Below are 26,976 nucleotides of genomic sequence, written 5' to 3'. Positions count from 1 at the left end.
ACACCATTAAGTGAAATTGTGTAATGATTTTGTATGCATGTGGAACAGTGATAGGAGGACATACAGTGAGTATGTGAGGGGGCCATGCAATTTTGGTTATAATTACCATATTCTATAAATCAATATATGTAAGTTTTTGTCCCTTCATATTTAGCTGAATTCTTTTTCTTGCATAATTATCAGTTATGATTATTCACAAAACACTTTCAAGTAAAAGCATGTGAGCTGAATTTCCTGGAGGGCCAATAAACCATTTTTATAGCATTTAACAAGTGCTGATATTATATAATATTATTGTAGTTGGAATAGTCCTGGTTAATTTTGACTTTCACCACAATGTAAAACTTTTTATAAATAATCGGAGTATTTAAGGCCATTTTATTTCTATTAATTTCTGAGCAAATTTACAGGGGGATTAAGCAGTGCAAGGTGGCAGTGGTTGGGTGCTGGGCAATGAGCTCTGACAAATATCAGAATCGTTCCAACTTATATAGAGGTTATGATGATTTCATGACAGCAAATAATGAATTGGATTGATTGATTTATTGTTCACCTATAGGCATGTAAGATGTAAAGTAATAACTAAAGCAACCTAAATATCTAACTGAAATGAGAAACATCCCAGCATCCCAGGGGTTAATTATTCCCCTTTTTTTATTCCATTTTTATTTAGTTTTTTTCACTAAAAACCAGGAAACACAACTAGGACTTACCGCACTGGAACTCATCGGCACCATCCTCGCAGTCCTTCTGTCCATCACACAGCCATACGCTGGAGATGCAGTTGCCGCTGGGGCAGGCGAAGTGACCCTCCTCACAACGGTGTCCGTGGGACGCTGTGGGGAAGTAGAGTGGTACCATGAGCACCAACAGCCTTCAGCAGAACTTCCCCACTAATGCTAACTGTAGCCAGGACCATTTCCTTTAGCATGTACAGCTTTCCACTCCTCAACGGACTCCTCCTCAAGTTGTTCACTGATTTGTGTGGCTTCCTAACATAATATATGGTCCATAACGGTAACTATTGTATCACTGTAATGTTGTTTTCATTAGGGCACCTAAGATTTTTGGGCACCTACGATCATTCAAAGCACCACGGCACAAAAACTCATGAAAGTTTTTTTTTTTTTTATCTATCAGCACTTTGTACAAAATTGCATGATTAACTTATTTTGTTTTTTGCTACTTCTCCCCCAAATTGTCAGTACGAAAAGTACAGTACAAGTCAGTACCAAAGGTGCTATATAAATAGCAATTGACTGATTGATTAAAATCAGACTAATTTCTTAGCACTTTGTAATAATTACTGCTCACAGGTTTTACCCTGGCAGTTGGTTTCGTCAGCGTAGTCGCCGCAGTCGTTGGCCCCGTCGCAGATCCACGTGGGGTGGACGCAGAGGGAGGTGCTGTTGCAGCTGACGAACCCATGCTCCATCACACCCAATTTGTAGAAGTCCAAGCAGTCGGTGTTATCTGAGACACAGGACACTCAGTAGTTACATGTTACAAACCATGTGGTTTTAAGGTCGTGTCACTCAGCCAGCTCTACACTTACAGCAGGGCTGTAACTGTAACTGTATCTGCTACATTAACATATGGGACAACACATTTTTTTACTAACTATTTAGCGAGCTAACTATTTACTAGTAGCCCATTTAGCAAAGAACTGACAACCCCTCCCTGTAATAACGTTAACTATTACAGGCACAAGATTGGTAATGAGGCTCAGGCCTATATTTTTGCCAAGAGTCATTCTTCTGCCAGTGGTCTGATTTTGCACATCCTGCTCACTTATATTCTAATTGTGAGAAATAAACATATTTTCAGCTAAAATAAAAGGCCCGTGGAAAAAAAATTGGTCAACGTACCAAGTGAATGCAAATTGCAGCATTAATTTGATGTAGAGGAGCTGGCTATGGTTCTGATTCCTGAGGCTTTAAAAGAGGTTTAGAGCACTTTCACATGTAGTTGTGTGGGATAATAAAAGCACCGTCTGGATTTTCTCTTCTTACACAATGTGAAAGCATTCTGCAGTCCCATTCACACAACAGGACCACTTTTGCTGAAATGTTTCTGAAATCAGTATCAATTCATCCATAGTTTTCATCCAAAGGCAGTTGAATGTTCAAACAGAGAGCAAAATGACATTGAAAGAAATCAACATGCTCTGTACCATATGAGTGTAACCAAGCAACAGGTTGGTCAGAGTTCTGGTTGATTTCTGTTCTTTAGGACAAAGCAGAACATCAATCAGCCATAAAAAAGGGCATTCTGCCAGAAAGTGGTAGAAATCATTTCTACAATAAATAATTGGGATTATAACGGTTATATGTCACCACATATGCACTGCATATTGTTCTACTGTTAATTTTTCTGTACTGTGAACGCCAAGCATTGCAATTTAATCTTGTATACTGTATACTTGCTCATGCCGGAAAAGACACTTGACTTTGAGCCAGTTGTGCATAGGGCTTAAAGTCATTAACAATTCTGCGCTTGTTCTAAAGAAATTTGCACAAATATCAGGCAGGCATTCATGAAAAAGGAACAATGCTTACTGCAGTTCCGCTCATCTGAAGCATCAGCACAGTCAATGATCTGATTGCACCAGGAGGAACTTGCAATGCAGGTGCCATCCTGGCAGGAGGACTCAGAGGAAGCACATGTGACATCTGGAATGGAAATATTGCATGAGTATTGAGAGACATTATTATTATTATTATTAGTTCACCGGCGCTTTGCTGAGCGCTTTTCAGATGACAGGTTTTCCGCCCTTGGCTTGTTGCTTTCGGTAATCTGGGGTGGAGCAACATCAAAATGTGTGCATGCCTAGTGTAAACACAGTTTATATGCATTCTGCTCTTGATTTACTTTTTATGTGCTGTGGATGGCTGTAGTAAATCCTACGCATGGCCATATTCATAGGAATTTCAAATTCCAAAATAATTGGTAATAGATGTTTTATTATATGTAGTCTTATACAAAAAATGCTTGTGGGGGTGGGGACATTTTCTACACTTCTTTTCTTTTCTACACTGGGTGTGAAAAAACTGGACAGACAAGAACATGCAGATCTCAAAATGACATTGCTACTATAGTGTAAATAATTACTGGGTGTTCAACTGACCACTGGCAAAAATGCAGTTTATTGGAAATCTTAAAATGTTCCAGTCGTCTGGGACAATTATGTACTCTTAGTGTGGATTTGATATATTTTGCTGTGTGTCCTTTTGTTCTGAGTGGGAATGAATCGAAGGCGGTCATGTGAATTGAAGTCCATTTTTGGACTGCACTGCTATCCATCTTAATTTGCAGTCTGTATTAATCTGTATTAATGTTTTCTAATGAAAGTGTAAGCATCCCCCAAATACCATTGAAAACAAAGTACATACTGTAAAGCAGATTAAATTTAACTCTCAGGGAGGTTTAATTCCAAAAATGCTGGCTGGGTGATGCAAATCTGTCTCAATTTCATCTCTTCAATGCTTCCATGAGACATTCCTTAATGTTCTCCCAGCCCTTAAGACCATTACACTTTCACAGAGTAGAGCTTATTTTAGTATGTACCACATGCCCAATCTAAAATAAATAATTATAGACAGAATTTCATGGATTAAGTAAACATTCAGCTTTTCACAAATATAGGAGAAACATATGCACCTTAATGTTATGAAGTGGAAGACTGATATACGTTTTTTTATGTATGTAATATACAATATAGTTAATAGTATTACAATGTGAACATGTTTAATGGTTTAAATATAGTTTAAAAACATAATGGGCTTCAGCTAGTGCTTAATGCCACACTGTACAATAAATGTGACAGTTGTTTGCTAGTGTAAGGTCAAAGCCATCCTCAGAATATAATACACGAACAGATAAACAGGAAACACAAAACACAATCTTTACTGAATGTATGCCATCCAGAAAAAGGAATTAGTGTGCATGAGACCTGGCAAGCCTCAGGTTACTGAAAAATTATAATATTGACATAGTTACACTAGTGGTCAAACCCCAAGAATCGAGTGTATCAGCGGTTCAAAAACAGTGCCCAGTGTTTTCAACCAAATGTGAAGAGTTTTGACGTTACTTGGCATTATTCTTAACCTGCCTCATTAAAGCACATTGTAAGAGTTGACCACAAGTTAAAGTATTGTCATGCAGAAGACCTATTAGAAGACATTCAGTGAATGGAAATGTCAGTAAATGCTGTTATATATGTGATATATTTCATTGCTTTAAACATGATATTTAGCACTTATAACAGATTATTTTATTAATAATTTTTTCATGCCTCTTTTTCATGGAATTTTAAATAAAATGTATTAAATGCTGGTTTTAAGCATTCATATTTTATTTGTATTGTGTATTAATACAACTATGTCAATTTATTATTGACATCATGTCCTTTTGCTTTCTAGTTGTTTATTCTTCCAACTCGCAGTTAGAATATATAAGAAAAAACATGATCCAGACAGGCCATGTCTTACACTCACTATTGCAAAAGACTTCATCAGAGTTGTCCCCGCAGTCGTCAATCCCGTCGCAGAAGCGACTGTTGGACACACATCGCCTGTTGTAGCATGGCCTGTAGCCCTTCCTGCAGCTCCTGTTGTCTGGCAGGCAAGGAAATGCAGCAGACCATTTTAGCAAAACGAGTACATTTCTGATTTGTCATGTTATTCTTGTCCCCAAGTGGTCCTCCAGTTGTGAGCAAGTTATTTTATTAGGCTGTACCGCTAGGGAACTGGTACTGTCACCTTATGGCAAATTCCATTGGACTTTCCTGACCAGGAAGCACAGACAGACCCTACCCTCACAAACCGCTGAGCTCAATTACTTACCACAGTACTGCATTTTCTCATCTGACTTGTCTTTGCAGTGAGCAATCCCATCACATGTGAGCTGGTAGTCGATACATTCGCCGTTTCCGCACTCCATCTCGGTGTGGATGTTTGCAGAGGAGTTCTCGGCTGCGTAACGAGAGCAGTGTTCAGGTCATTTCACCATCTCCAGTGACCTTTTCACACCTCCACACACTTCCTTTCATTACGGATGCGCCTAACATACAGCCACCAGATATTTATGGGATGTACATTGAATATCTGACACTGTGCAACATGGTATTTTTATATATGCATCCTTGCATTTCTTAATGAAAAAAAACAAACAAATGTCACCTGACCAGCTGCTGAACCATGACAACCAACAGAGATAAATTTTATCACAGGAAATAAATCAGAAGTTCCTCAGGAAAGACTTAACTCCCATATTATTAAAACTGTCTGATCCCTACAATAATCACATTAAGGACACCCAAGGCAATGAGATGGGTGACATCATCAGTATCCTTTCAATAATCTGACAGTGACAACTGTAGTCCGGGATTTTGAAGTAGTTGCCACTGAGGTCTTAGCCAACAGATTTTTTTCTTATTTGGCCTCACCAGATGTCACCATCACATATTTGATCTGGGGATATGTCAGGTGTAGGTTTCAATAACTAGGCCGCATTTAAAGGGTCCTTGACACTGAAGAAGTCTTCAAATGTAATCATTGAGCCATAACTTGGCCCTGTCAGGATTTAACTTTTTGATCCTGAACACAATTAAAAAAATTGGAGAGTGAATCAAATTATTAAAACAATACCTACAGGAAGGCTGTTACTTTTACTTACACACACATCGGTTGTCGTCCAAAAGAACACGTGCGCCGCGGCAGCTGCAGTTCACCGTGCCATTGGGGACCAATAAGCAAAGGTCACCGCAGCCCCCGTTCTGTACGCGGCACGGGGACAGCTCACCTGCGAGAGAGTAGGCGACCACACTGCATTACAAGTGAATAACATCCTCGCTCATTATATTCAAAATTCGGTTTCGCTCTGGTGAGGCCTTGTGCCAATTAATGAAGCCTGTTTGTTTTTCAAAAAGCAACGTCATTTTGATGTTTCCATCCATTAGAAGACACTCCGTAATTAGGGCACATTATTAAAAATGGAGAAATCCTCTTCCTGCGGAGTTCATTTGTGAATATGTCAGCACCGATTCATCTCTCCAACTGAGTTCAGAACAAGTTTAGACCTTGAGTGTGTGTGGCATATTGGACATATTGTGAGTGTGTTTGTGTGTATGTGTGTGTTTGAGCTTGTGTCCCTGCAGGCTGAGATTTTAAAAGAAGTACAAATAACATTGCATTACCTTTTTTTTTTAAAGTAATTAAAAGTCATTGAAAATCAATTTGACTTGCTTGTCAAAATCCTTTTGTCCTTTTTCGGCGCTTAGGCTCCTTCAGGCAGAGGTTAGGACACAGCGTATGGGAGTTGGGGTTGAATGGAGTTATACTGGAGATTGTAACAGGAAAAAATGCACAGCAAGGACAGGGCGACTGAATGGACGTGCTTCACAGCTAACGAGAAACCTCCCGGAGAACGTCCAGAGACTCATCTCTAACCTGAATACAGAGCGAGAACTAGACTCGCAGTTAAACAATGAGATGTCTTTGCCTCCAGCAAGGGAAGCAGCAGCTCGTTTAATCTTGCAATTAAAGCTGCATCAAAGTAAAGAGGTAAAAAAAAAAAAAAAAAAAAAAAAAAAAAAAGATCATCAAATGACAGCCCAAAGACAATCTGGAAGTGAATAAGCTCTCTAAACAGATACACCACAACACATCACACACACACACACACATGCAGTGCCACTGCACTCTGTTGCACTGTGCAAATGGATATTAACATCATGTCCAGTTGAACATGTGCAAGGAGGCAAGGAGGGACGGTCAACGTTTTAACCTTTTAAACCTGGTTCAAAATTTAAATCCATTCCATTAAAAAAAAGATCATTACCCTTAACCTCAAAACCCAAAAGCGTTATATTGGCAGAATAAACTCACGGTACAAGTTTTCACTCTGAGAAACAACAGGATATGGAATCAGATCTCATGCAAGGTGTCTTGCCATGCTGCTTGGTGAGGCTCACATGCTCGATATTTTAACCAAAAAAGAATTAACAACAGTATAAAAACAGTATACAAACCACACATGACAGGGAATAACCAGACATCCACAATATACACCGACAACTAACTATACAGCGGGTCACCCAGGTGGTCCCCGGGTCACCCAGGCGGCACACAAGTGCAAACAGTAAACATTACTGCACCGACAATCTGACAAACCTTGAGAAGCTGAAATTAAAAGTTAAAGCTCAGTGGTGTTTTGCGTTAGAGCTCTTCAAGTGATTTGTTGAAGATGAATGCACTGCATGATGGGAGGTGAATACAAACTGGAAAGAAAACATTTAGAAGGCTGTGACGTTGCCAGGCCCTGTCATGGAAAGAGGTAAGAGTTGTGCCACATACAGACTCGGACACACATTTAAATGAATATTGTAATGCATTATAACATATACTAAAGCATACTTGCATGGTTACCTGATGTTAAACTGAATAGCTGTTTAATTTGTTTTGAATGTGTGACTTTAAAGTGAGGTGCGGTATTATTGGTCAAATCCCTTAAAAATCTGCCGGTCTCTCAACTTTTGCATACCCTAGTTTAAAGTGCTTCACCAATCATGCTTCCAGAAACTAGCATGGACATTCTCCAGCATTCAGAACGGGAGGCAAATGCTGCAGCCAGAAGGAAAGCCACCTATTTTTACCAACGGTCCACCCCCCTCAGGATACTAATGGCAGTTGCGCATCCTTTGGCAGAAAGGGCCGAAAGTCGGTCAGCCACAATCAGCGGCGATGATGAAATAAATGAGGAGAGAAGTTATTCCCAACTGCAGCCTCTGGGAGCCGCTTAACCATCGTTTCCCAATGTCCTACTTTACACATTTGCGACAGTTCAGAAGCTGGATTTCCATCACGGGGATACTTTTTTATTAATTATGTCCCCAGCTTAGGCTCCCATTCCAGCCAAATACGTCTATACTAATTTATCATTCCAACTGTTCCTTCCCCATCAAAAGAAATGCCACCAGTGAGCATGCTGCTGAGAGAAGCTGGAGCTCTGAACCAAAGCTTCTAGAATCTCACACAGATGTCTTATCAAATAACTCACACTGGTGCAGCAAAAGCAAAATGCTACAAGATGAACACATCGCACTTCAGACAAACTGAAAAAAAAGACAGAGGAAGACAGAGGGAATGATGAAATGGAGAACACGATGATCATCATTACTTACAGTTGTTGGTGTCTTTGGCCACTGCAATGATTCCCATTGGCTGATGAGGAATATCCGCCCTGAGCACTTTCGTGTCACCACCGGTGAACTTATTGGAGCGCAACACGGCCCTCCGAGCCCAATCTGACCAAAAGATGAAGTCTCCGTAGATAGCCAGACCAAAGAAAGTTCCAGGTGCCGATCGTACAATAACCTGCAACCAGGTAGCAAATACTGTAAATGCAACACACAATGCAAGAAGCCCTTCAACATACTGAATACTGAACATAATTATGGACTATAGACAGAAGTTGGGGCCAGGCCAAGGATATCAATATTAAAATATATTAGGTTGCTGAAGAATACAATTTTTGTGCATATGATTGTGACCTATAAAACATAAAATGACCAGTTAATTAGTTAAGAAATACTGGGTCATATTTTGAAGATCTGATAAATAGCATAAAGCGAAACGCACCAAAGAAGAGTCCATTTTAATATTTTGACTACAGAAGAAAACTGAGCTAAATCTGTTAATTATTCAGAAGTGTGTTTTCAGAGGGAAATTACCAGCTTGCTTTCAAACTGAAAGTGTGTGAGCACAACAGTTTCACTTAATAATAAAATGTATATGTACCCCAATTAAATGTACGTAACTAATGCCAGGATTTTTTATGTTCACCTTGAATATAAAATAGTAAAACATAAAATATGAACTGGCATTAGGTAGCACAATGGACTATACTGACACAAGGTTGTATGCGAGTACAACCATCTCCACCATCTCACATTGAAGGCATTATGACCTTGACCTTTGACCACAATTCTTGAGTTCAAGTGAACATTTGAAGTAATTCAATTAAGGCATTCTTGAGGAATTACATGGACATACAAACATGGTGGGGCAGTGGTGGCCTAGCGATTAAGGAAGAGGCCCCGTAATCAGAAGGTTGCCGGTTCGAATCCCGATCCGCAAAGGTGCCACTGAGCAAAGCACCGTCCCCACACACTGCTCCCCGGGCACCTGTCATGGCTGCCCACTGCTCACTCAGGGTGATGGGTTAAATGCAGAGGACAAATTTCACTGTGTGCACCGTGTGCTGTGCTGCTGTGTATCACATGTGACAATCACTTCACTTAAAAAAAAAACAGAAGGACAACATTAAAATAAAATGCTTTTGTCCATTTTCTGTTCCTTATTTGTCAACCTCTGGAAATTGGTGATAATATGGAATGTGCATAAAATTATACATGGTTTTACCAACATATTATAAAGCCCAAATAGAGGCTGTAATAAGTTTCATGGAATGAATGAGCCACATAATCTTACAGACCGATAAATGGAAGAATAGTCAGTGTCCAATAAAATCAAATAAAAACCTGGGCCATTGGTGTAATTGTATCTGGACAGACTGCAAAGATAGATTTGCCACATGGTTTCGAAAGCAATTTGTTCGATGTGGCATTTAGAAACTGATGTCACGCCCCCACTTAACCACAACGGTGCACAGGGGACCTTGAGAAGTCACATATCATAAAAAGGTAAAAGAGCAAAGCATACCCTAAAACTAAGGCTAAAATTGTATTTTCTTTCAGAATATAGGCACTAGTCGTTTACCGACATCATCGCGCAGACGCAGTCGAGGAAAACTTGTGGAGCCAAGCTTTCCTGAAGCTAGCCGTTAGCTAGTGGATGCTAGCTTTTCAGAAGCTGGCTGTTACCTAGCAGATGTTAGCTTTTCAGAAACTGGCTGTTAGCTGGCGGATGCTAGCTTTTCAGAAACTGCCTGTTAGCTTATCTATGCTAGCTTTTCAGAAGCTGGCTGTTAGCTAGCAAATGCTAGCCGATGTGATGGTAGCTGTTAACTTGCGGATGCTAGCTTTTCTGAAGGTATCTGTAAGCTTACGCTTACTGTTCAGAAGCTGTCTGTTAGCTAGAAGATGTTAGCTTTTCTGAAAATGGCTGTTAGGTTGCGGATGCTAGCTTTTCTGAAGGTATTTGTAAGCTTACAGATGCTAACTGTTCAGAAGCTGTCTGTTAACTTATGGATGCTAGCTTTACTGAAGCTAAGTGTAAATGTAAGTGAAGTGATTGTCATTGTGAAACACTGCAGCACAGCACATGGTGCAAACAATGAAATGTGTCCTCTGCCTTTAACCCATCACCCTTGGTGAGCAGTGGGCAGCCATGACAGGTGCCCAGGGAGCAGTGTGAGGGGACGATGCTTTGCTCAGTGGCAACCTTCTGATTACGGGGCTGCTTCATTAACCGCTAGGCCACCACTGCCCCGCTAGCTGTTGCAGATGCTAGCTGTTCTGATGCTAGCTGTTAACTTGTGGATGCTAGCTGTTTGAAAAAAGAAAGGCTACCTAGCGGATGCCTTTTCAGATGGCCATGTATAGTGCTACAACTTTTATTGCACTTTATTTTGTTGTATTCTAATGTAGTTTAATTCTGTGTTATATGTTATATAAGCGTAAGAAATGCCATGTGTGGTGTGTGAACCCATTGAAATACGTGTGTTTCAGAGACTCAAGAGCCCTTTTTACATTCATGTGTATCTGTCACCTACTGCCTCTGCTGCCCTGTCTCTCATCTTGTTGTGGTCTTGTGTTTAGATTGCCCTCCACACACTAATGTTACCATCCCTTTTATAAAGTGACTATAATAATTGGTCATGCCAAGGAGCGCATATTAGCTTAAGCCAATCACAGGCACAGATTGCATTGTGCACCGAAGCTCACACAGCGGAGCTGTCTTCCCGTCTTGTTGACCTCTCTCAGGCTGGTGTCTCTCAAATCGGCTTTCCTGTTCATGTCACACAATCTGTAACGCTGTTTTTATAAAATGAGATTAAACTGGGAAGATACACACACACACTAGTTCCTAATACTGGATGCAGTGGTGGGCTAGCAGTTAAGGAAGTGGCCCCGTAATCAAAAGGTTGCCGGCTCGAATCCCGATCCGCCAAGGTGCCACATTTCTTTGTGTCACCGTGTCCTTTTCTGCAGTGTTTCACAATGACAATCACTTCACTTTCACTTCCATGTGACATCATATGTTTCTCTCTTGTTTTTACTATTTACAGTACAGGCCAAACGTTTGGACACATTCGCTCATTCAAAATGTTTTCTTTATTTTCATGACCATTTTCATTGGTAGATTCTCACTGAAGGCATCAAAACTATGAATGAACACATGTGGAGTTATGTACTTAACAAAAAAAGGTGAAATAACTGAAAACATTTTTATATTCTAGCTTCTTCAAAATAGCTGCCCTTTGCTCTGATTACTGCTTTGTACACTCTTGGCATTCTCTCGATGACCTTCAAGAGGTCGTCACCTGAAATGGTTTTTAAACAGTCTTGAAGGAGTTCCCAGAGGTGTTTAGCACTTGTTGGCCATTTGCTCACTGCAAACCATCTGGTGACTGTGGAGGCCAGGTCTCCACTTTTTGTTTACATAACTCCACATGTGTTCCTTCATAGTTTTGATGCCTTCAGTGAGAATCTACCAATGTAAATGGTCATGAAAATGAAGAAAACACATTGAATGAGAAGGTGTGTCCAAACTTTTGACCTGTACTGTACATATGTATGTATTTAATAAGATAGATAAATAGACATTATGTAACAGTATGTTATATCTGTCGATATGACCCTACGCTGTATTTGTGTCTGATGCGTAACTGAGTACAGAATGCTTAGCATAGGCCAGCAGCAAAGCTTAGCCCAGATCTTGGGAGTGTTAATGCAAGTGTCATGTTGACAGACACAGATATACATCACAAACCCCCTTCTGGGAAGCTTCCCATGGCCTGTGGCTCCGGAGCCCAGGCTGTTAACAGGAACGCGCTTGTAAGCATGATCGCATTAGCCCTGCCACCATAGGACAGGTGTTGATTAAAAGAACCCAGCTTGCGCAAACAACAACTGGCGATCAGAAGGGAAGCAGCTCGGCAGGCTGCCAGATGGCTTCTGATGGAGCATATTGACTGGAAATTAAATTTGGAGCTGCTAGTTCTGCACTCCTCCACCAATTATCTCTGTTTATCTGATCTAATGGCAGCCAAATCGGGTCCACCCATGCAGATTTCTGTTTCTGTCATTAGGAAACTTCATTTGCGATGCAGAACCGGCACCCGAGAAACAAAAATAGCAGGGCAGGAAATTGAGTAAGGTAATTGTGACGTTGCTTTAATCACATCTCACTGATGATCGTTGTGCTGTCTGCCTTCTTCAACCCTTTCGAGAATCAAGTCCTCTACCAAGACCCCAGAGTGTCACCACTTTTTACACCCGTCAGAAATTTCAGGGATGGAGGTCCCCACCACAGGGACGCACCGCGGCCGCCTGCCGCCGCGCTGATAATCAGTTAGCTCTGCTTAATTTTCACATTTTAATTGGGCAGTTGACAAGCCGGCCCCTGCAGGGGAGTCAAAATAAGCCTTTATTAGAGTGAGTGGTGTACGGATGGGTGCGCAGAGGGGGCCAAAGGGTGAGGCAGTCGAGTGGTGCTGCCCGGTCGCTCTAACTTATGTGTAACTAATTGAGGCGGACTAAGGATCTCTTTCGTAGAGGTCATGTCAAGCGCAAATTGAATTCCCATGTAGGGTGGAGGCCGCTGATGAAAGTATCACCAGGCAGCTAATGATCATGTATGTATCACGCATCAGAGCGCTGTGTAGAGCAGCTAACTTACACTTCAAGCTGCCACAGGCATTTTGGCATCTTCACACTGACAAGTAAATGTTTTACTATTTTAATACAATTACAATATAATTTTTTAAATAGAAAAATGCAAAAATAATGTGACTTAAAGGTAAGTTGAATATAGAAGGATATACTTGCTTATTTATATGTATGTTTTCCTGTAATTTTTTTGTTTTTTTTCGAAGGTTAAGAATCTGCATGTTGCGTTGCGTTGCTATGTTTCATAGTAGCCCATGACCGACAAGCACATCACTGGCTCTAGAGATTTGCGGATTGCAACCTCACTGCTCAAAGCTCGATGTTGCTGTGTGCCGAGTGGTCAGTTTTCATCACACATGTGTCGCCGGTATTAGCATCCTATAGCTGGTTGAGGTTTCAAACCAGTCAAAGGAGAAAAACAACTGATGCAGGAGCAATTCTGCTTTTTTTTTGTTTCTTAAACATAAATGTCCCTTTAACAGGTCACTCTATTTTCAAATGAATTTCTCAAAATGGCCAATTGGAGTCAGAAAAGAATATGGCTGCAGCACAAAAGGAGGGCCAGCTAAAGATGAAGTTTTCTGATACAGATTGCATAAAAAAAGACTGAACAAACGTTCAACAGTCAAGCAGTCAAGTGGATCCGGGCTGATTTGAACCAGGCCATAAGTAGAGCCTAAATATAGAGAAAATCAGTGTTCATATAAATAAAGCACCTCACACCATAAAGGGGAATTTGGATCATCAGTGTTATGGATAAATAAATAAATCACAAGTGAAATAACCTGAGTTTCTGAGGTCTGTACCATTACACACACACACACACACACACACACACACAAAATCCCCTTTTACTGTAATAATAAATTAATTACGATGCTTCAACAAATTAAAATTGAGGAAATGGGCCAAAGCAATAAACGAGATAAACTACATTGATGAGTTGGAAGAAGTATACACAAGTCTGCGTAGGGTAATTACTTCCTCTCCCCTCATAGCCTTGTCTCTTGAGATTATTGTGGAGCTTCCCTTTCTGCAGAAACAGGGGGTGGGGGTACGTGTATAAGATAAATGGCTGGAAGCTAGCAAATGTCAAGCATGTTCCTAGATTTCCTGCTTTCCTCCAGAAGCAATGAGGCCGATTAATATTTCATCGCCTTCTCGTATGATCGCACGTTTAGCAGGTGTTGCTGTGATAAGCAAATGAAATGTACATGCATAGCACTGCACACTCAAGGCTTTGATTAACAAAAATGTTTGCATGATTCCCTGAGATATTTGCTTCTCATTCCACAAATAGTCTAAATAATGTGCGCCGAGGGGATAAAAGGTTACAGATTTTGGAAACAGTCAGATGTATCTGATCAGTCTTTAATGCTTACCCTACTTTAAATAAATCTGTCATGAAAATAATTGATTTGAACTGAGACAATAATACGAAAAAGAATACTTATTTAGTTATTATACTTTAGAAATTTTATGACCATCTTTTAGAACATTTATGGTTGCGAGGATCAACCACAACCTGCCTACACCCCTCCAGTAATATTGGCTAGAGGACACACCCACTTTACTACCTGACAGACCATTACACTTCACAACTCACCCCCTAAAATTATTATTAATGTTTAATAAATGGAAGCAGACCATAACCTGAACTCTCTTAACAAATGCTTTCTAGTGTTTTTCAAGCATAGAAAAAGTTAATATGTGTCATGTAGTAGGCTGATTGCCTGCAAAATAACTGGTATGGAATATGGTTGCATACTGAAAAGTCTATATTGAGTATGTATACAAAATGAATGTCCTCATTATATCTAAATTATATGCACAAATGAAATCAAACTTTCTCCTTGTAAATAAATCCTGGATACAGCATTAGTAGAATTCATGCATTAAGTTCAAGACAGCGCAAGAACAAAATCGTACTCACATGTCTGAGTGAGCCGTCGAATTCGCACCTCTCGATTTTGCCAAGGCTGCCGTCTGAGAAGTAGAGCTTCTCAGCCTTGTGGTCAATGGTGAGTCCATTTGGGGTAAAGATGTCTGTGCTGACAATCACTTTCATGTTGTTCCCAGAAAGAGTGGACCTCATGATGGCAGGGCGCTGTTCGTTCCAGTTTGTCCAAAACATCAGGCTGCGAGGGTTACAGGAAAGAGATATGGACGTCACTGTTATGTACTTGATGCAGTTTGTCCATGAAATAGTTATTAAAAGAAGTTCTGTAAAAATCTGTAAAAAACAGATTTGGAGAAAGTTGAGTAAAATATAGAAATATTATAAGGAAGAGTATATAAGATATATTTTAATAACTGACTGATTCCTAAAAAAAATAAAAAACATATAAAGAACTCAACTGTAAACTCTCTTTCAAAAAAAAACAAACAAAAAAAACAATCTGAATATAATTCTGAGAATAATCCCATCCCTGCATTCATAATACAGAGTGGTGTGTACAGGTTGGCAGGCCTGTCAGAGACAAACCTCCTGGGGTTTGCACAGAGAATAAACACCATTTCGTGGACACATGCCCCTAACCACAGTGACAGTTTTATGAACATCATTACACTTTTCAATATCAATAAATCAACTAAGCCACAAAATACCACTACACAAAATAACAGGAACAAATGGCCTTTCAGTATCGCTTCAAAAGTTGCTGCTCTCTTGAATAAACTAAACTGACTGATGAGAAGCACACACACACACACACACTTTAAATTTCCTTCAGCAAAATACAGGAAAGCAGCCAGATGTTTGAATCTGAATTGAAGAATATATCTGATGAATTTATTGAAGCAGTTTAAGATGTTGCACATTCATAAATGTCAAATTCAAAGAAATCTTGAATAAAAGATCTTGTAACTAATGTTATTAGAGGAGGAGGGAGGAGACAGGGTCTTATGCACACTGTTGCCAGATTGGGCAGTTTTCAATTGTCCTGGTCATAAGTAGGTATTGACGAACTCGTATTACATAAATAAAGATATATAATACATAAAAAGCGTTTTACATAGTCGTGGCAGGTAAATATTAGATACTTTCACCAGTTTTTTATGTGATTTGGAGCATTTACGGAAGACATTTACAGCATTTATCAGACGCCCTTGTCCAGAGCGACTTACAATCAGTAGTTACAGGGACAGTCCCCCCTGGAGCAACTTAGGTTTAAGTGTCTTGCTCAGGGACACAATGGTAGTAAGTGGGATTTGAACCTGGGTCTTCTGGTTGTGTGTTACCCACTGGGCTACTACCACCACAGACCAGTATCTGGCAATAATGCTTATGCTTCTTTGTGCCAGTAACGTATTGATCAGCCCAGGTTAAAAATGTTCAGAATGAGAAAGTACAGGGTATTAGAGCTGTCAGTCATCAACATGAATTTGGCCAATTCGACCAAACTGAAAGGGTTGTTCCCCTTCTTTAAAAAAATACCGATAACTAGCAATAATTTTTTAGTGTTTTGAAATGAATGTATTTATTCATTTATTTATTAATATAATTCACAAAGACGCCTTTGACATTGCATACAATGCATCTGTTATAGAGTGACACTCCATCAGTCTTTTAAATGAGACACTGTCTGAATGGAGCAGAGTAACTTGATGCATGATGATAGTTTTTTTTTTTTAATTGCTCAGTATCTCACATGTGTCTGATGCTGCCTCGGTCTCGCAGCGGTAGACACATGAACCATGTGAAAACATTTACTCAGCTTTGGTGGCCGTCACATTGTCCTGGAATCTATGCAGAGTCGCTAAGCCAGTGAGCAACCACACCGCCACCACCCTCGGTCAATTTGCACTAAACATTTTGGCCCATTGTGTGCAGTCAGCAACAAATAAAATGAGCAGGTAATCAAATGTGCGAGGACAAAATGGCCCATCGAGTCGACAACAAACACGGCGTTCGTCACTGACACTGATCATACAGCAGCAGCACCTGAAGCCCTGCCATTGATCCTCTGGGCTTAATGGTCTTAAAAACGAAGCTCCCAATACCCACAGCCGAAGTCTTTGACGGAGAGGCCACTGGGACAAACTGTGCTTGCGCGGTGTGATGGAAAGATAATGAGGTGTTAACTGTGATTTAGGAGTCTATTGTTTTTACATTGTTCTTCGCCGAATTCTGGTGGCTCACTGCTTTGCTGAGTGGAATGCAATCCCTTGACAGTTATATAAAAAGTGGCTGGGTTTGAATTGTCTTATATTGTAATTATTCCGAAACAAAGATGTCAGTCAACCTATTTGGATCTTTGGAAATGCAAGGAGGCAACCTAAAAATACATGTTGAATGATAAACAGATGAATTCTGATACAAATGTCTTCAATGTCATATACTATTATCTGAAAAAAATATATATATTGTGAAAAGGATTCACAGTACAGATCGGTCCAAGTTCTGAAAAGTACCTACATTTATACAGTGAATACTTGTTTGGTGCTTTTTCCAGACGCACCAGTAAGGAAGAACCAGCAAATTGTTGATAGCCTAGACAAGTTATCACGTGATAAGCTTGCTCCCCTCCACAATTATTCTTAAAAAAAAAAGTGAAGTGATTGTCACACGTGATACACAGCACACGGTGCACACAGTGAAATTTGTCCTCTGCATTTAACCCATCACCCTGAGTGAGCAGTGGGCAGCCATGACAAGCGCCTGGGGAGCAGTGTGTGGGGACGGTGCTTTGCTCAGTGGCACCTCAGTGGCACCTTTGCGGCTCGGGATTCGAACCGGCAACCTTCTGATTACGGGGCCGCTTCCTTAACCGCTAGGCCACCACTGCCCCAAGGGTTATTCAGGGTTACATTAACCAGAAACTCAACTCAGGGGTTAAGAAAGTGCACATTTTTTATGCATTTAATGTCAATGGCAGTCAATTTGTCCGCAAAAATGCCAACATGTCAATAAGATAATATACCAAGTAATAAATCAATATTTGTGACAAAATACAGTCTTTAAAAAAGTTATTCTGTATTCTATGTAATATACTATAGTCAAAAACAGTGTAGTGCACCTTTAAGCACTGACAAATATTTTTTGTCTTCGTATAAAGGTTGCACAGATCTAGATATCTTCATTACAGGGACAGAGCCCCAAGAGAAGGAGCTGTGAAGATCTTGGTTAAAATGTGACAATTGTAGTTTATATGATATTATTTACAACATTGGTTCAACAAAATTGTGGAGCCAAACAGAGTAAAATGTAATATTACATGATAATAAATGGAAGACAACACCAGAGCCACACATGCACATTTGTTAACTATTAGAAAATAAAGAAGGTCCCTCTCATGGCCTAATTGAAAATATGGCAAATAAATAAATAAAAAAGTCATATTCTCAACCCAATTAATCATGCCAGGTTAAGTTCTAATTAACAGCAGTCTGCACTGCATTTGACAATATGCCAAATTACCAACTCCGGATATTCTCTCCGAGGTCACGGGTTTAATTTAGTCAGTGAACCCCGGGTCACAACACTCCCTGAATATCAAGCCCTTATTTCCCCACAGCTGTAAGTCCTTCACCAAAAACGTTCTGTCCTGCCGCCTCCTTCTTCTGGGATCCGTTTTATAGCTAATAGTTATGCAATTATGCATTACTGACCAAGCATTGTATGTACTATTCAATTCGTGTGAAAGTTATTTACCATTTACTGAATCAGCACAAAAACTAGTGCAAACACTAATTAACATAATCATGGTTAATCATGAAAATATGAGATGTATAATACTGGTTCTGTCATACAGTTGACATATTTGAGAGTTTCCCATTAATACACTGCATGCAGCTTCATCAAAGTTCTATTCCCCCATCACAGCTTACAGCTTTTCCAAGAGATCAATCAATTAATCTCTAAAACAACAACAGAAAAGGCTGAGCTGGCCAGAGGCGGTGAGGGGGTTGCACTTTCAGTCTCTTTTACTGTAGGTTTCATGCCATCATTCCCCTAGGCTTCCTCTAGGAGCCTCCTGATGTCAGCTCTGCTCTCTGACAGTCTTTATGTTAAAGGTAAATGAAGGTGATTTGAACTGAAATAAAGGACCATGCCAAGATGCCAATACTATACTTATGTACCACTGCAATTACATCTACTTAGAAATTTTTATAAATGTCTATTTATAAAATAAACATTGAGTATTACAACATTGCACCCATTAAATTGAATAGGAGGGAGGTGAAAAACATGAGTATTCATGGCCACACTGAACTACTGTTTTACTCATAGTAATCAGGGCCAAGACTCACCTCATATGGGACTTAACACAGAAATTCAGCAGATCAATCAATACCAAAGGACTCATAACTTAATGAATTCTATGAACAAATACAAGTAATTTTAATACTTTTTTCTTTACTATAAATACAATCTGATAAAAAAAATGTAGCTTATCATATGGTCACATATGTTGTTGGTGATGTCCCAAAGGGCCAAAGCCATAAAAAAACATTGATAAAACATTTCTAAAATGATACTCTAAAATATGATATGCTAAACAAGAATCATGTTGAGTATTTATTCAAACCAAGTGACTCACTTTTGACACTCATCCAGAGACAGTACATGTGGATGGTCATCCTCAGACATGGTGACCACCGCCTCCCTGTTGAACGCCCCAGAGTGGCCCTGGTCAACTGTGTGCCTGTAGATACTGGACGTGGTTGAGCTGGTCCAATAGAGCGTGTCCCAGCCACGGTGATAGGCCAGACCCTCCACCGAGCCCACGTCTGAAACAGAACACAGCCCCCTGGAGGTTAGCCATTCTCAATATTGACAGACCGACATGGGAAAACTCCATTTAAAATGAGCCGCTGTGTTAGATGTTTGTGTCCACGACCTTTTTGTACTTTTTGAATATACAAGTGCTCGAAATAGGTTAATACACTACTTTTTATGGTTAGCGGTAGTCCTCTACATTTGCATCTAAATTGCCAAAACATCTGGCGACTGTCTGCAGACTGCTATTGTGGTGTAATGAATTTAAATTATAGGGAGCTGGGTGTCTTTCTCAGTGTCTGTGGAAATTGGCTGGGCTGGGAGTCTTATATATATATATATAAAATATATAAAAAAATATATAGCTCAGATTGTACAAAGCACCATGCGCGACAAAAAGCCGAACAATGACAAACTGTTCGCTATAAAAGCCGTGCTGTCTTCTGGGAGAAATTGTTGGAGAGACCAGGGAGTAATTAACAGGGATAGGCACCGTAATTAGAGAAATATGGATGATTAACATTTTCGCCCTCCTCCTCCATTGACAGGATGCAAAGGCAGACTGTGGCGATGGAAGCAGAAAAAGAGAGAATGTGCAGAAATGTAAAAGTGTGGAAAACAGAGGGGAAAAGAGAGGGGGCTTTAATCTGCAGGAATATTCAGGCGGCTCAGGGGTGGAGATGCTATCAGAGTGGTCCTGCTCCCCATTAACTCCTTTCAGATCTCGGCGACATGCATAAACCTACAAGAAACTTTTACCACATAGGCCTTTAATACAATGACTAACATTTAATCCTACTATGATTACTACTAAAAATAATAAGAATTCCTATTTGTATACACATTTCTCAAATCTAATGGTTAAGTTCATCTGTCACACAATACATGTTAATAGATGACATCATATGATAAGGACAGTGGGGTGGTGGTATTATAAGGACTGAATACTGGCTGAAGACTGTGTGTGTATGGTGTGTGTGTGAGTATGTCCTCTCCAGGTCTTTTTTTTTTCTCTGTCTTTGTTTTATTACTTTTCATAGAAAAACATGCCTCTGTCAAAGGTGAGATCCTATATAATATTGCAATATTGTGGTACTTCCACTGTGTCGTTGTGACAGTACTGAAAAAAAACAAAAAAAGGCTAATTATGTATAACAAAACATGCACACAGTGATGAGATATTTTTTTTACGAAGATCCAGATTGAGGGTCTTCCAGAGCACTGACCAGCCATGGCTGACAACCTGCTCTGAGGAACATCGATAGGACACATAATAAGTGTACAGCATTTCTGGGAAATAATGCAGGCCATGACAATGCAGACTGTTGCCGGCTAGGAAGACTAATAATAATGTTGTCAGTATGGCCTTAATAGATGCCACTCCTGCATTCTGTTCTCGATCCTTGGCTAATGGTGTATGAAAATGCTGCTACTCTCTGTTTGAGAATGAAGACAAACAATGAATATTTCATAAATGATTTTCAAGAGTTTTCTCTTTTCCATGTGAAGGTGAGAAGCGTCGGGTCCAGCCTAGGATGTAACTAATTACACCCTCTACACATCGCAATCGCTTTAAAAGACACAGAAAAGGTCATTCTCAGTTTCATATTTTAATCAATACAAACACTTTACCCCTAAATCTCTATTACATGCGCATGCACTTTATTCACATTAAAGCAACATTGTCTAACCAGTAATTGAGTCGATGCACTCTAATTAGCATAATATATCAATGACTATTCATCCGCTCTCGTTAGACCCTGAGCATATTTATTGCGTTCTTCTTCAGGCATAATTAGCTGCAGCGCCAATGCCTGTCGTACAGTGTGTTCCACACTGGGAAATCAATAACCTGTACGGCCAGGACCCGCTGCAAAAGTGACAGCTGGGAACCTAAAATGTATCACCCTCCCGTCCCCTCAATTTCTGAAACACTCTGCGCATGGTGGAAATGAGTCAAGCGATTTTAATCCATCAATAGCAGGACCGCAAAAAAAAAAAGATACAATACCTTAAACATCCTTTTTGACAGTTAAATTGGTGCCATTTAGTTGAAGAAAAATTGAGGTAGCCATTATAGCACTCTTACTAGATGTAGCATGCACTGGAGCCCGGCAATACATCAAGCACTCCGCCACTTAAAGCTTTCTACAAATGGCTTCTCACAAATGCCTGCTAAGAGACAGAAATGGATCTTGCCGTGCCGCGGTTTTGGGAATGTGGGCCACTACACTGACAGGTCAATGGCAGGAGGATGGAAATAGCCCTGACCAGACCGGTTCCATTTGCAGGATTGCACGTTGTCGTGGTGATGTTAGCAACTCGTGCATTTTCGTGACTAACCTCAAAATATTTCACTCTCACTCAAAGTGTAGCAACCACATGGTGAACTTACTTTCAACAACGATGCCTCGACCCGTCCAGTCGTCGTTGATCATCTGGATATTTCCATAATGGATATCACTGAAGAAGATGCGATTGGTGCCAGCAGTGTTTTGACGGTAATCCAGTGCCAGAGCGATGATGTTCTTGAAATAATTCTGGTTTTCGAAGGGCTGGACGGGGGAGTTGAGGTCACTCTCGTCTGATAGGTGGATGCTCTTCAGGATGGTCCTCTCCGAGTAGAGCAGGTAGCCCTCGTACCTGCGGCAGGCGAAGCCGTCCTCTGCCAGGTACCCGTGGGCACAGGAACAGGTTCGGCGACCGCTGCCCAGGTGGAAGCAGAGCTGCTGGCATCCACCATTGTTCCTGGCACAGGGGTTGGTACCTGCAAGTCACAAATTTGGGTGAACATAAATACGAGTTCCCCTAGCCTGTCTATGGTACTGCAGTGGTTAGAAATGGTGATATGTATAAAGAGTGCTTTGACCATTCTGCTTCGCTGTTCAGCGAAAAAAAAAAAAAAATCATAATAGCGACTTTTAAACCATAAGAGGACACAGGCTCATAAATCCTTGAAATGTTTTGTAAAGATCTTCATGTTGGTTTATCTTTCACTCTAACCCACGTATGTCAATACGTGAAATACGTCAAAACATTTCTGTGGCATCATTTCACCAATTTAACTTTAGTAACTCAATAATCTCCCAACCAGTTTTGACCAATAACAGGATTATGTTGCAAATAGCACCAAAAAAAGCACAATTTCCATGAAACTTGGTGTATACCTGAGTATATTAATATAGTGTCACACATCATGGGGCAGATCCACACATTTAGTTTCACTTTCGTAGTTCATGGCAAACGCTGCCTTTGACCATATAATCCTGGAGAAGCTAGCAATGGTTCAGCAGTAATGAAGAATGGAATAAGTTATTGATAATATATTGATATTATCAATATATCAATATATTGATAAAGCACAATCTTTTTCAAATTTGTTTGTGGCTCTGGTAAAATGGTTTAGATTGTACCTTCGCACAAAGTTGAATTTATATAGCACAGGTATGTATTTGCTTGCAGAAGTATGAATCATAACTGTATCCTTTCTATAATAGATGTTTCTGGAATCTAATTATCTGAAAATCAGATGGCGAACTATTTGTTTACTAACTGAAGACTCTCCATTGCTGAATTATCCCACTACAAACAAAGAGGCTTTTCACTCATTGCACTCCAGTCCCTGAAGGGTATTTCAGCCTGTCAGCCTGACTCACATCACAGAGAGAAGCATGTGGACGTTGGAAGTAGCCTCCATCATGCTGACAAACACTAATGGCCACCACAGTCCCACTAACAAACATTACAGAACTGCATCTTTCTCATGCAATGAGTGTACACCATATGCATACATAAATGTAGTTTTGATCTGAGTGCAGCTTAAAGGGACCAATAAAAATATTAAGTTGAAACCTCAACCTTTCTCCCGGCCTCTATTAAAGATTTTCACATCCTTCAGGTTGACGCCCAAGCCGCTCCTCAGGGTCACGGCATCCGTGGTGTCGCTTTTGGAGCCCCTCCGGATGGAGCCGTTGGCGTGGGCCCTGCCCCGGACAGCGGGTGGTGCAGAGAGAAGAAGTCAGATTTGGAGAACAGTCAGTGGCACTCATCTAATTATCAGGCTCATTTCCATGCATGAGGCAGCTGCTTTCGAAAGGCTGCCAACCTTCCCAGTGTCATTGAGGTACAGTATGTTAGATTAGCATAATCCAGGTGGCAACTCCCAGGGGAATTGGCGATACCCCCGTGCCGGCGCTTCCTGGAGCGTGACCTTGCCAGGAAGGGGTTAAGCATGGGTGGCCGAAGCAGCTGGCTTTTACCGCCACTTTGTGGAAGCCCCTGCATTTAGGGGAATAATAAATTACCTGTCAGACCAGTAGACGTAAGTCCCAAACACTGCCACGGAGAAGAGGTCCGCATTGGTGGCTGACAGCACAATCTCCCGACTCTCGCCTGTCTCAAGGTTGATCCTCTCTATCTTGTCGGTGCGGGCATCGCACCAGTATAATCTATTTTCCTGAAAAGCAATTGGAAAAATGCACATCAGTGTGGACGCTCCGTTCCAGCTTAGTCCATTTTATCAATAACACTGCATAGGAGGGACCGTGGTTGCGGGACGGGGGGCATACGAGCTGGAGGCGGGGAATTGGGCGGGGGGATCTGGCACTGGACCACCGCACCTCATAATCGATGGAGATCCCGTTGGGCCAGGCAATGCCAGAAGTGACGAGAGTGACTTGGTCTGAACCGTCCATGCGGGCCCTGCCTATACAGGGACTCTTCCCCCACTCCGTCCAGAAGAGATACCTGTAAAAATGTCATTTGATTTCATTTCTTCAAATACCCTTTCCACCTGCAAAGACCCATAATGTTACAGATATTTTCACTATTTTCAAACTGGAGCGCTGTGCAGTGAACTGATTGGTACTGGAAAAGAAAGTAAATCTCTCGCAGACGCACCTTTCTTCTGGTCTATTTATACATCAGTAAACCATGTATTCTTTCTTGTTTTATCTATTTATTTATGTCAATCCTGAGAATCTTACACTAGTGAACTAGCATCGCGCTTAGTACATAGCACTGCGCCCTGCAGCAGTTAGAAAACGGTGTCCCCCTAATCTTACACTAAATGTCTCCTCTTAAAAAGAACAAACAGGCATTTGCATAGTGTTTGGTGATTAGATGCAGCTTTGTAGCATTTAATATGCTAATATGATATGTATCTCATCCTTGCACATAATAATAAACAAAAATACTGATTTCGAAACATTTTTAACTATTGTCGATATGTCAAACACCAAGGTGTATCACAGGATCCCAACTCCTTCTCTTACTCGCTCTTAAGTCTTCACACTCACAATACTCCCTTGGCATGGACTGTGTTGAGCAAGTAAATACCTAAGTGAAACTAATTACTTTTAGTATGTATCATAATATTAATATTCTGTAAAACAATAATAATTCAAAGTAAACATGCCCACTCCACCGTCAAACGTAGTCTATCAGGCTCTTTATCATTGAAGCATCCTGACTGGTTTTTCTCTGACTAAATTTAAAGTCAAATAGAAAAACTTTTTTCTCTTTATCCCGTGGTTTGCTTCGAGGACATTGCGATTAGTTATTTCTGTGATCAGCATGATAACGGCATCAGTGCACTGTTGTTATCGGAGAGAGGTGGAAGAGAAGGTGCAGCCGTACTGCAGGCACCCGGCCTGAGCTGTAAACGACTATCGAGTTCAGAGCAGGGGAGTGCAGAAAACTTTGGGAGAGGGTAGATGGGAAGTTACCCGATGACAGTGAAATGGCACCGCTGCAAAGGGAGGCCGCTCACCTGGCGCCTGTCACAGGCGGAGTGAGTTTAATGACTGTAAACAGCATTATAGAGTGATGAACCCAGCGATATCGGGGGTGCCAGACTCAACTGGATCTTTGAAATAATTTAACCTCCCATTGACTCGACCCAGTCACCCATCACACATTTGTTTGCACATTTGTTTTTTTTTTGGAGTCCCTGTGGCTAGATACTCTTTCACCACAACAAACGCATGAAACTAACTTCAGTATCTCCACATGTACCTATTAATTAAGGATGAAATAACTCATTCCCTCCAGGGTTATGTGGACTTTCGGGGGCCAGAAATGACTGATTTCACAGAAGCTTTCACAACTTTTACCTTTTATGTAGATTCACTGTAGCTTCACATTATTTTACAGGGACATGGTACATTAAAGTGTGTTTACCTGTAAACTGCGTCAGTCTGTGCAGTTGATTTAGCTCAGGCCTGAGTGTGTTTCATTTTACTCTGCGTGATGCTAATCTCTCTGGCAAACATCTGTTCATTCTTTATTGAACTGACGTCTAGCCACGTTAAATCAGTGAGTCGTATTACACAACGCCACAAAGCATTAATCGTTTCATCCCGTATTACTAGACAGGTAAACATTGCTTCTTAACTCAATTGGAAAGTGATTTATGAAATTGATAAATGTGCAGGTCACCAGTTGGTGTGACATTGGCCTCTTTACAACCAGAAATAAGGAAGTGGTGAAACCCATGAGAGACAATGTTTATAGGTTATAGTGATGGACAAAGTACTCAAGGCATGCAGAATGACGTACCCATCATTACGTTTAACTAATCAGCTCATGGCCGAGGCGAACGGCATTTTAATTGCCGCACTGAAATAAAGAAACAAAGAAAAACATACCCTCTCTGTGGGTGCACTGCAATGGCTCGAGGTTGGTCAAGACCCTCTGAGATCACAACTGAACGATAGAGGCCATTTAGCCTGGCGATCTCAATGAGGTTTAGTCCATGGTCAGTCCAGTAAATGTTTCCTTTAAAAAGAAACCAGACATGCAGCGTATTTAAGGTGATGATCAGGTCTGACATTTAAAGGCCGACATGATTTTTTTCTCTCTCTTCATGCAGTTAAAATAAATAGAAGCAAGACATTGAAAAGAAAACTACCCACATTATTTACATTACATATCCTTACAATCACTAGACAGCACCCTGGAGCAAATACGGGCTAAGTGTCTTGCTCAGAGACACAATGGTAGGAAGTGGCGTTTGACACTCATAGGCAAGTATTTAATCTGCTATGCAGCAAACGCCCCCTGTCTATATGAAGAACGATACAATACAATGAATAAAGTTTAAACAGGAAACACAGCTGCAGCAGGTTGCACGGAGTTCGGACCGGAGTTTCATGTTCGTCGTGTGTAATGTTCCCTGATTGTTATCACCTGCGTATCATTGTATAACTATCCTGTTCATGTCTGTTCGCCGTCAGGTCATTGTTTGGTGATGTTCCCCTGTCCTGTTTATTATGTATTCAACCCCTGTCCTGTGACGTCGTGCGTATCCGTCCTCCCTCCTCGCCATGTCCAGCCAACGGTACATTTACATAAATAACTATATATAACAAGAAAATAACGTTTAATAACGATTGCACGCATG

The 26,976-nt window shown here is 40.7% G+C and overlaps 1 protein-coding gene across 1 annotated transcript in view; it reads right to left on the bottom strand.

The window, feature by feature from the left end:
• Positions 1-26,976, bottom strand: part of LOC114796848 (low-density lipoprotein receptor-related protein 1B-like) — a 130,924-nt gene that overhangs the window by 63,370 nt on the left and 40,578 nt on the right. The window contains 14 exon segments of the mRNA XM_028991344.1: positions 714-836; positions 1,324-1,473; positions 2,559-2,672; positions 4,497-4,616; positions 4,845-4,973; positions 5,677-5,802; positions 8,183-8,375; positions 14,787-14,991; positions 19,396-19,585; positions 21,970-22,341; positions 23,433-23,557; positions 23,879-24,030; positions 24,194-24,320; positions 26,222-26,351. Of these exon segments, the coding sequence (XP_028847177.1) occupies positions 714-836; positions 1,324-1,473; positions 2,559-2,672; positions 4,497-4,616; positions 4,845-4,973; positions 5,677-5,802; positions 8,183-8,375; positions 14,787-14,991; positions 19,396-19,585; positions 21,970-22,341; positions 23,433-23,557; positions 23,879-24,030; positions 24,194-24,320; positions 26,222-26,351 (2,256 nt within the window).

This window comes from Denticeps clupeoides, chromosome 9 (assembly GCF_900700375.1).
Source record: "Denticeps clupeoides chromosome 9, fDenClu1.1, whole genome shotgun sequence".
NCBI lineage: Eukaryota > Metazoa > Chordata > Actinopteri > Clupeiformes > Denticipitidae > Denticeps > Denticeps clupeoides.
Note: the sequence above shows the minus strand (reverse complement) of the source record. Positions and strands in the feature narration are given on the sequence as shown.